Consider the following 12,034-nt stretch of genomic DNA (forward strand, 5'->3'; position numbering starts at 1 on the left):
TGATGATTCAATCAAATAGAATAAGATTTCGAATGAATTTGAACACACCTATTTGAAAAATTACTAGAAATTTATCTCGACTATTATTGTATTTCACTTAGTACGTTATGTAGGCTTATTTAGTTCTTAAAAATTGTTGATCTCATTAAGCATACTGCTTCCATTGTTGAATATAATTGATTATATAGATTATTGAATTGTCAATGTGTCATTTTTTTATATTGAGTATTGAAGCCTTTTAATAATTCTAGTATGAAAGAAACTCATAAACTTGATATGTCTCAAGAATCTTAGAATGAATGTCTAAAATTAATATTTTTGCAACTTAACTTGACATAAATATGTCATTTCATTGAAGCCTTAACGTCAAAAATATATTGAACTTATTTATTTTTATGGCCATGTTGTGTAACTTGGATTATTCTCTATTAAAAAAAAACTTCATTCTAGGAAGCAAGGTTGAGTGGTAGAGTACTAAAGTCTCAACTCTATCTAATTAAGTATTTTCATTTTCATTCTATTTTTTTGAGATCAAGTATGGTATTAATTGAACCCTGTATCCGAGTATCGAATAAGCTTACATCAGTATAGTTATTATTTAGAACACCAACCATGTTAATTATAATATTATCTTTCTAAAATAAAGGGTTTGACAATGTATCAAATGATATGATTTAATTTCACAATCACCTCAAGAAAAAGTCTAAAAATTGTATAAATAAATTTGGGAAACGTAGATGACAAATTGACATGAAAGCTTGGATTTGACATAAACAGTGATGGTACATTTATTAAGGGCCTAATATAAGTGAAGAACTCATACTTGAATGCATGCTCTATTGTGTTGCTGAATGAGCTGTAGATGTGGAATTGAATTTTTGTGTATTCGTTGGTAGATGTCCAGAATACTATTTTTTCTAAGAAAGAAGTTGAAAGACAAAAATTGCTCAGTAGTTTAGAAATCTTTCGTTCTCAAGCCTTTTTCGAAAGAATGAAGCATTCTCTCCACAAGCTTTTTCTCCTTGATGGATAAAATTAAATTTATTTGATAAATAAAACAATCATATCAAATGGAAATAGTTTCAGCCTTGAAGAACCATTCTATCAATTTTGATAATAGTTTGCATTGTGAACGTTCACAAAGAAGTTTTAACAGTGGCTCTTCTGTATAAATAATTTTCTAAATTCTCATTGCTCAAACTGAGTTTAAAGGAAAGATTTGTTAAAAAAACTGTATGTTTATTACTAGATTATTACACTTAACTTGAGTGTGAGAAGAATTAAATTTAGAGAAATTCTCTCTCTTTAGACTTTAGAGCATTCTCTCCACAAGCTTTTTCTCATTAGATAGGTAAATTTAAATTTACTTGATAAATAAAACAATCAAATCAAATGGAAATAGTTTCAGCCTTGAAGAACCATTCATCAAATTTGATGAAAGTTTGCATTGTGAACGTTGACGAAGAAGTTTTAACAGTGGCACTTCTGTAGGAATAATTCTCTAAATTTTCATTGCTCAAACTGAGTTAAAAGGAAAAATTTGTTTAAAAACAACTACGGTATATGTTTTTACTCGATTATTACACCTAACTTGTGTGAGAATGCTGTAAAAATTTAGAGAATGCTCGAAGCAAAATGGATTTGATAATAGGGAAAATTTTGACTTAGTTTTTAATAGAGTAATAATGCTCAAAATAGATTAAATTTTCTTCTGTCTAATTTCATTGATAAGTCAACGATATTAGTTGTTAATTCAACGATATAGTTCTTGTTTCTCTTGCTTTTAATTCTCACAAATGAAATGAGATGGTAGTGAAATAGCATAAAATCTATTAAATGGATAAATTAATGAATAAACTATTGATGATCTTAGCTGTTAAATCTCACCATTATCAGAAAGATTCACATCCGTAAAATTCCTCAATTTTATATGCACTAGTGAAATTCGTTAATGACATCTCTGAAATCTATCTGCTAAGTACAAGTCGTTAGCATTTTCAATTGGTTATGATAGAATTAATGTATTTTATAGAACCAGAAATAAATAATACATTACATTATATAAATTCGAATCATGAGATTCAAGCTTTTCAATTTTTCATCTTTATTCAGATTTGAATTGTAATTCATGTCAATCGTGTTTGAAGGAAATTTTCTGAAGTATACATTCTGAATAATTTTGGTTGCTATTCCAGAAATAAAAAGCAGTGTGTATTGTGTTATCACTTTTTTCTAAAAGATCTCCATGCTAAACGCTGTACATTTTCAGTAGCTTTTGAATTTCCTGATCTTACCTTTGAATTTCCTGATCTTACCTCCCGTAGGTAACTCATAAATTATTCTCTATCATATGTTGTGTTTGGTTTGGATAAATTAAATGAATGGTTTGTTGATTGATTTAAATTGCATCACAACAGTATATTTGTGTTGAGAATAAGGCTAGGCAAACACCAGTTAGTCAAGAAAAGACAAGACACGTTTAGTCACAATACATCTTATAGTTGCTTATGAAGACATGTCTAATTGCAATGACTAATCGGTGTGTGTTGCTTCATGAGCAACTATGTGAAGTATTGTGACTAATCATGACTAGTCTTGTCTTAACTAACTGGTGTGTGCCCACCCTAAGGCTGGTCACACACCGATTAGTCAAGACAAGACTAGTCACGTTCAGTCACAATACTTCACATAACTGCTTATGACGCAACACACACTGATTAGTCATTGTAATTAGACATGACTCCCTGTGCAGTATTGTGAATAAAAGTATTGTGACTAGTCTTTTCTTGACTAATCGGTGTGTGACCAGCCTTAGATTCAATGTGTTAATTGTTTGCATCTTGTATAGAGCAGTTCTATATATTTTTTTATTTATTCTTAAGCTTTCGTGCTATATCATTTCTCCTTGAATAATATTTTCAAACAATGGTTGGAGGTTGATTGCATCAAAACGTTTGGATGAAATTGAAACTTGTTTGAATCTATGAATTCCATGAGGTTTCAAACATATCTTATGTTCATCAACATTAAAATCGTTCTTATATCTTCAATAGTTGATTTTATCAGAAGACTTCTTGCTTTAGGCTGAAACCATGAGCCCTGCCGTTTAAGATTGCATACATTACTCATATTGCAAACATTATACAATATATAGTACAGTATACATTATTACCTATTACTATTCCAAAATTACTGTGCATCTATAAAATCCAATCTCGTCTTTAATCGTTCATTTGTAACGGTTTTATAAAGTTTACGTTTAGGGCTTATATTTTATTTCCGAACGTTGATAGTAATTCATCCATGTATAGGTTTCTGTAGATTTCATTGTTATTATGTGTGGTCATTATTTTAAGTTTTGTAGATGGCATGAGGATTATGAATTGAATGTTGATGTCATCGGTGATGAAACCTTAAATCCACATATTTATTAGGCACATTAGAACAAAACCATTTTACAGTTGAAATTGTAATGTTCTCTTGTATTATAGTGCAACTCTCGAAATGTTGAATTTATTGAAGAAAAATGCTTTGAATGCAATTCTTGTATCTTACAGTACAGTAATTTTAAATACATTTTAAATTTCAACAGTCCATGAAATAATTATTGTTGAACATAATTGAGTTATGAGTACTTACACAAGTCAGTTTAAAAATGCTAACGACATGTATATTAAGATAATTAACCTAGAATAAAAACTTGATTAGAACTTGTAAACAAATTCAATTAAATTCTGTCAGGGATTCAGTTCTCTAGCTGAAGCATATTTATATAATGTATTGTATTGTCATTATATTGGTCAATTCATGCCTTGTTAATAATTATTTAATTTTATATTATAGTTTCAAGAAATGTATTAATTATTTATATAAGATTTGCGACATGAAAAACTCGATGTTCCTATTTTACTTGTCCGGTTAAGTTTGTAATGATTTGAAAAAAATTGTTTTATTGAGAGGTACAGGATGAATGCTTACTAGTGTCATTTCATCTATAACCTTAGATCGAGGAACATCTCTAATTTATTAAAATAATTCCAATAATCATGTTTACTGATGTAATATTTTTCATAATTATATATTTAGGTGGAGTTTATAAGTTTTTATATTACAGATATGATTTTTATCATTGTGGAAGTTTAATCAATGCTCATTCTATATTACTGATATGATATTATTTCCAAGACCTGTCGTATGGAATTTTGTAATGTGAAACATTAATATTGTTTACAAAAGTTATTTGAGTTGATCTTTTTGAGCTAGTCTGAATAGCTATAGCCACTGCTTAATTTGTAAAATTTGTGGTTACGAAAGAGAGAAAGGGAGAGGAGTGCCTGGGCGGGTTTTGGGGGTCTCTCCCCCGAAAAAAATGAAATTTCAACTCATCAAAACTCGTTTCAAAGTGATTTTGAATATTTAGTTGTGTATTTTTACCATAATCTTTCCATATTTTCAAATCTATTTACTATAGGAGGAGCAAGCAGGTTTAAAAATAGCGACTTCTAAAAAATGGAAATCACGTAACCAAAGTAAAAAGCAGTATTTTTCCACTTTCTCCCTCTCTCACTATCTCTCTCTCTTTCTCAAACTTTGAATAAATTCCTTGTAAATAGATGTGAAAAGTGCTTTTTGTTTTATGTTGTATTGAATAACCGAATCGGCTTGAGTCTTTGCTTTTTTAATCTGAAGTCTTCTCATTAGCTGACTTCCAACGAAAATTACCATTCATGATGATTGAAAATGTAGTCGAAATCATGATTTCTTTGACCAAATCATAAGTTTATCTAAATACATTGCTATTCCAGTATAGAGCTATGACATAGACTATCAAAATATAAAATTTAGAAAAAAATGATTTTACTAACTTCCAATAATTATTGCATTACTATGAACGAAGTTGTGATATATTTGTATTTGTTTCAAACGAAATTTGATGGATTTTTCTTGTTGAATATGAAAAGTTCTAAAAATCTTGTAGAATTGATCATTCTGGCCAATATGGTTAAGTACCTTGAGATTATGTATTTGTTTGATAGTGTAGAAGAATTTGTCTTGTCTGTTGAATATAGCTGAAGTTGAAGTACTGCTTCATTTAATAGAGTTTTGTGTTGTACAGTAATGTAACCTACTTAGCGTAAATATTGGTTTTTACATTGTTAGAAATTCTAAACTTTCCTTTACTTATTTAATCTGGGAAATAGTTATAACAAATTTAAGATAAATTTTATTATAGATTTATCATTATATTGAAGACAATCAGTCAATTTTTAAGTCTGACTTCTCACATTTCTGAAACTCCAAATAACTCAAATTAAAAGTTTATTTTGTTATATGTGAATAGTCAAAGATTATGGCAATGAAAAGCAATTAGGACAAGTTTCTACTATCTAAAAGCATGATATTTTATCAATTCATACCTATTTTATCAATATCTATTGAAATGAGTCTATTCCTATTCTCAAAGTTCATTCTTATAAACGCATTGTATTTCGCTAATTTTCTTGAATTTTTTAATGTTGATTTAAAATTATTCCGAAATTTTTTTTATATCAATAATACAATTCCTGTTTTACTAAACTAATTCTATTTTCTATGCCTATTGTCCATGAATGTTGAATTATAATTATCATGTCCATGAAAATGAATGTTGAAATGAAAATGTACAGAACATTGTTGACAAATAAACAAAGTATTTACATTTTTGGTCTTTACAATTACTAGTATTCATTCTTCCTACTCCATTTTCATACTAGTTTTTGATGCCTGATTTCTATGTTGCTTCTTTATGACTGTTCTATATATAGCCTACGTTAATTTTTTTATTTAGTTTTAGTTTAGTTAATATTTTTTAGTTTAGTTTGTATCTAGTTAAAATTTTATCGTTTTGCTATAAGTCTTTAAGAATTCTATGAATTGTTAATTGTCTTCTAGTTTTCGCAATTAATTTTTATTTTATATTAGCCATTTTTAATCATTTTCATACATTATGCATGTGATTTTTTAAAACAATCACTTATTAGCCTATATAGCATGGATACTAGAGTTTTTAATTTGCTCTTGGTATGAGCATTCTGATTTTTTCCATAAAACCCAATTTCTATAATGGAACATAACTAAGCATAAAATCAAATACTACTACTGTGATGGGTTTATATGTACGCTACATTCAATGTCTCTATTAAATACTTTTGAAAAATCATTCATAAGTATTTTCAAATGTAATCTTGTTTCTTGAATTTTATTGAGTCTTTTGAGAGAATAAAATAACTGTTTTTTATTGTTTACGTTGCTTTTTTTGATTCAAAGTTTTGATTTAATTTAGCGTAGAATAGATTCAGTGTTGCTTAATCTGAGTTTTTCTGTCGAATTTTTGTTTATTCCTATTTTAAATTATTTTATTATATACTACGATACGAATTAGTTGTATGAGATAATCTAGATTATTTCTTGCGGAATGTTTCAAAAGAACACATTTTCTCTTGACTAATTAGAATATTAAGATAATTTGGTAGAGGTAAGATATATATAAAAATGAAATTTATTACATAGTTTAAATGAGATATGAAATATTAAGATTATTAGAGGTGAACTAGATTAATTATAGTTGAATGCTCAAAAAAGCGCGTTTTCTCTTCAATAATCAGAATATAACGATTATGAAGCTTAGGAAGTTGGGAAGAATAGGAACTTCAAGATAATGAAGTAATATTTGTAAAGTGATCGTTTTTAAAAAGAAATTATTATTTTCTTTTAGCAAATCTTTCAATTATTAGGTTCTTGAAAAGAATTGGTTAACTCTGAGAGTAAACTATGAAATTCATTTTCAAGCTCACTTGAATTCTAAAATAATGATTTTCTTTTCTCAATCATGTTATATTATGTGTAAGTTACCACACTCACATTTTTACACCACATCATGCCATGAAATACATATCCATTCTCATACCATGGCCAGTTACTAGAAGCCAGTTACATGAGACGTGTCAATTTCCTAGGTCTATTAGCTGCATGTACTGTCATTTTTTGTGAGTTGCTTGTGTTTTCTTCACTTTTTGTATTCTAATTTGAAAGGATTATATGTGTTTGTCTGTTTTTGCTTGTGCATGCGGTTCTGATGAGCCTTCCATTTATGGGAGTTTTCTCTCCCTTGAGGTAAAGTGTAATCATTCCTCCATCATCCAAATCTGTAAATATTCTGAATAAAAAATCTTGATTGATAATCAATCACCTTCTTAAATATTGTGCTATAACAATGATTATTGGTAATCCTTCAGGGTGCTAAGCGCTCTATATTAAGTTTGAAATTTATAATAAATTTAAAATGATTAAATTTTCAAATTTTTTGAATGAAAGTAATCAAAGCTATCAGTTTCTACGTCTTGTTAAGTAAATAATGAACCTTCATTATTAAAACTTGGATTGGAGCTGATCTGAGATTTATTTAAAATGTTTGATTTACTCAATAAGCAAAGAGGTATGCAACAACAATTTTACATTAATTTATTTTCCATTTAATGGCGGTGAACTATAGTTTTACAAATATCCATTTATTAGAACTTAGTTTTTTGAAAACTTCAACACCAATACAATATTCGGAGAAGTTAGTTTTTGTGCCTGTGATAAATTCACTAGAGATGAATATAGGAATTCGAGCCGTATTGGAATAAATGTTGAAAAATCATTTACGATATAACTGTTTACTAGTCTTACAAGAAATGTGTAATTTTTATTCACACAAACTTGGAATTTTTCTTGTGATGTACGTCAATTTAGATTGTAGTATCAACAGTAATATTATTCAGTTTAGTTCAAAAAATCTCACAAGACTTGAGTTCGAATCTAACATTGAAAATCCTACCAATAATAACAAACAATATTAATAATTTTACAAATCGTGTTAATTGTTGAATGGTTGGTTCTACCTCTCCCATGGGAAACAATTAGGCTCTAATCCAAGTTTAACCATTGAAGGCTCTTGTATACTTCTGATGTGTTGTTAGGACCTTAAAAAAACATGCTTGAATAAAAAGAAGCAGCAATACTCGGTAGATCAAATCAATTGAAAATCCATTTATTGCAAACAGGTATTATAAGTATAGACCAAGACATGAAATAACACATCATCATTATGCTCTCGTTAGTATTTTGTTGCCATTAGGACCTGCGAATGATTCAGTTTAATGTAAAACATATTTTCCAAAACTTATTTTCCTGTTAGATGATAATTCAATGGATTCAAATTTAAATCTGAGGTTACATGCGAGTTCATAAGCTCGTCAGTTAGAAAGCTCGAATTCAAATCCATTGCTTGCATTACAATGCAACCCAAATTTGTAATTGTTATTGATTGTACTAAGGAACCTCCAATCAACAAATTTATCTCTCGTTATTCATCTATCCTTTGTAGTAAATAATAACGTGATTGAATGTAACATTTTAAAACGTGTTTGCTTGTTGTTTTGTGTGCAGGAACACCGCACGTCCCAGCTGCCGCCCCTGGATCTCGACAATGGAGAAGATGATTCCACTTCACTCAAAAGTGACACTGACCTCAAATGTGAGTTGAACAAATTTAATATTTTCGAAAGAAAGAGAATTATATAAAAATATTACCTACAATTTATTCCAAAAGGCCCACTTGTAAAATCAATTACATAGAATAGCTCTTGATAATGGGATAAATACTCACAACTAGTCGTGTCTTGAAGAAAATAAAAAGAGTACTACTAGTACTAATACTAGTACCTAATTCTATGTAATAAAATAATTTTATCTGCTTACTCTACTTAAAAAACACTTGTATTTTTTACTCTGCTTGTATTAAAAGATAGCTCAACTATACAAGACAGAGATGAAATGAGTTTTGAAAATGTGTTGTAGTTTGTAATCCACATAATCTACTGTTGATAGTAATTTTGAATAATATTCTCGTTCAGTGAAGGAAAAAACTTACAATTGAAAATCCTTATCAATCAGTGTATTGTGTTTTTAAATAGGTCCAAAATATACAGTTTTATTTATTTATTTGTTAATGCAATTACAAATCATATAAATATGATTTGTGTTTTTATACTACATTTTCTCACTATTCTTCTATTAAAATAACTTATAATTATGCTATTCAACTGCATCGAGGAGACAAAATGTGTAAAACCTTTTGTTTCCATGTAAGTTATAAATAGCAGTTGAAATTATGAATATATTGAATAGTTTTTAGTAATCAATAATTCTTTATATAGTTTACTGTAATAATAAACACCATATTTTGTCTAAATTGCAGTTCTAATAGTTATCATTTCACTTTATGGACTGAAATCGCTGTTAGCATTATCTTGTATAAGACTTCTTAGGCATCTACCGTCCTCTGCACTGTGTTCATTTGTAGGTAGTCTCCAATAATTGTATCCACTCCGGTTGTCTATTTTGGCATTAATTTGATTTGTTTCAATTTTGTTAGAATTAAATTTGATTTGATTCATTATTATAGCAATTTTATTGTTTATATTCTTTAATTCATGCTTCTCTTTGTTTTCAGTTTCTGACGAAGTGGAAGGTGTCAAAAGAGGAGCCGAAGAAGAGTCAATGGAATGCAAGAAGCAGAGAATATCGGAAAGTGCTGAAGAAGAGGTCGACAAAAAACCAGTAAGTCACATCATTTGACAATATATTTGTTCTCACTCAAGTAGTTATAAATTTGTTCAATACCTTATCTCTATGTTATTGCACAGTTACCAATAAAAAAGTATTGACGGTTTTAATTGAAGCTTAGAAAGTGAAACTGTAGGGGTTGCTCAACAATGAGTTCCAATTTCAATCCAAAAACTGAACGGATTGAATTTGAATACAAAGGGCAAAATATTCACTCCATAATTTACATATTCATGGTAAATATGTAAATGTAATTATGTGAAATGCAAACGCATATATAAATAAGTAACATACTCCGGTATTCATGATAAATGCCTAATAACTGTTTCAAATTTATTTCCAAGAAAATCAGCAGGACCAATCCAAAACTGTTTCCCAAAAAATTGTTTTATATTTTCAACAGTTATTTTTTGGACATATCTTTATTATTCCATTCCAAGATTAATGATCCCTGTACAAAGTTGCAACTTTAGCCAGTAACGCAAATGTTTTGAAAACATGAAATTTTCAGTTAACCTACTATTTGACAATTGAAACGAGTTATTATAGTTGCTACGTTTTTACTCAACTTCTAGCCTTTTCTCAATAATTTGCAAGTTTTCAATAATAATTAATTAATTGTATAATTACTTTTCCCATCTTCCTGACACTGTTGCACTTTTTACAACAGCGCGACTGCCGGAGGGTTAAGTAGGTATTGCACAATAATATTGACCGTCTAGGGACTGCTTTAGAGTTACTCGTATATTAATGATAGTTGTGTTGTTGAGTATAATAAAAGTGTGTTAATTTGAAAAGGTGGCAAAGAAGCAGTCGGACAACCTGGAGAGGCGGCTGTCACACGACAAGGGACCCGCTCCACCACCGCCCCCGCAAGCTGCTGCCCCCACAACACCGGCCTCCACCCCCGCCATTCCGAAACCAGTGCCGGAAGCACCGGAACCGGACGACGAACCTCCAGTTGCCGCCCCCAAGACACCCTCGCCGCCGCCTCCAGTTGCCGCCCCCACCACTCCGTCGCCACCGCCCCCCGTTGCCGCCTCAGCCACTCCGTCGCCGCCTCCAAGCTTACCGGCGTCGTCGCGCCAGTCGAGTTTCGACGAGGATGAAGGAGAGGAGGAGGAGGAGAAGGAGAACAGTGTGTCTGTGCCTAGCCCTCCCCCTCCCCCTGTGGTGCCTGCTCCGGTACCGCCGCAGCCTCTTATAACCAATCACGCCGAGGTCAGAATCATTTATTGATTATACAATTTATATTATTGTCGTATGTAATTACTGTACTTAGTAAACCAAACGGTTATTAACCAGTCACACCTGTGTTATCGGACGGGCACGTTAAATACTCTCCACGTACAAAAAGCCATACGAATTTACTATACTTTTTTATAATGTAGTATTAGAATTTCTCTCATTTGAAAACTTTTTTGAAAGTATGTTTTGTCAAAAGCAATAGGCACATTACAAGTTGTACTTTCCTTTGCAACTTAATGACATACTGTAAGAAATTAGAATTTAAACCTAAAATATCCTGGACAAGTGTATTGACCGGTTAGGTTAGGTACTATTTGATCAAAATGGGATTTTAGTAGTATTCGTTTTTTTTTAAATCATATGTTTGAAACATTGCTAGCACCGCCTGGTTCGTGGGTTCGAATCCTGCCGGTGGCCTGGACGTTTGATGATCTTATCAAATCACAGGCAACTTATGTATCTGCAATAACTCTGCTGCAATGAAATAATCTGTTAGATATTCACGATGATTAACGCTTGATTCAAACTACCCCACAGATTTTTTATTTTTGAAAATATACATTTTAAAATAATTTGTGGAATTGACATATTTATTTCATTAAATAAATAAATTTGAGTCTTTTTCACATTGATATTACTTAGATCAGCTACATTTTCTTGCTTGATTGATCTGAAATTGTTCATTCTCTGTTATTCTCCGTTCTCCTTTTATTATTATTCATCTGGTTTTTCATTATCCATCTGTTATTCTTCTTCTATTATGCATACGTTATCCCCTCTTTTATTATTCATCTGTTGATTTGCTTTTTGTGTTTGTATTTCAGGTGAAGAAGCGAGAGAGAGAAAGCCGCGGCAAGCAGACTCGGCCGATGTCGATGATGAACGGTGGCGGGGTGCATGGGGGTGAGGGTGGTGGTAGCGGCCCCCAGCTGCGCGCGCGTAGTTCGTCGGCCTCCAACCGCAACCGCCGCCGCCCCGCGCCGCCCCCGCTCAGTGACGAGGTCATCTCGGCGCTCGCCGCCCCCGCCAAAGCCGCCACACAGCCTGCCTTTGTGCCGCCTCCCGTGCTGCCAGAAATCGTCATTCTGTCTGGTCAGTTGCTCTCTTATTAAATACATTATACCACAGAGAAAAGATA

The 12,034-nt window shown here is 31.1% G+C and overlaps 1 protein-coding gene across 3 annotated transcripts in view; it reads left to right on the forward strand.

The window, feature by feature from the left end:
• The first annotated feature begins 7,062 nt into the window (after positions 1-7,062).
• Positions 7,063-12,034, forward strand: part of LOC111051272 (serine/threonine-protein kinase 10) — a 40,930-nt gene continuing 35,958 nt past the window's right edge. For all 3 annotated transcript variants that reach the window (XM_039426795.1, XM_039426793.1, XM_039426794.1), the window contains exons 1-5: positions 7,063-7,152; positions 8,470-8,557; positions 9,536-9,642; positions 10,447-10,869; positions 11,721-11,988. In XM_039426795.1, the coding sequence (XP_039282729.1) occupies positions 7,078-7,152; positions 8,470-8,557; positions 9,536-9,642; positions 10,447-10,869; positions 11,721-11,988 (961 nt within the window). In that variant the 5' untranslated portion in view covers positions 7,063-7,077. The remainder of the gene's footprint in view (positions 7,153-8,469; positions 8,558-9,535; positions 9,643-10,446; positions 10,870-11,720; positions 11,989-12,034) is intronic.

The sequence above is a fragment of the Nilaparvata lugens genome, chromosome 4, assembly GCF_014356525.2.
Source record: "Nilaparvata lugens isolate BPH chromosome 4, ASM1435652v1, whole genome shotgun sequence".
Classification (NCBI taxonomy): Eukaryota; Metazoa; Arthropoda; class Insecta; order Hemiptera; family Delphacidae; genus Nilaparvata; species Nilaparvata lugens.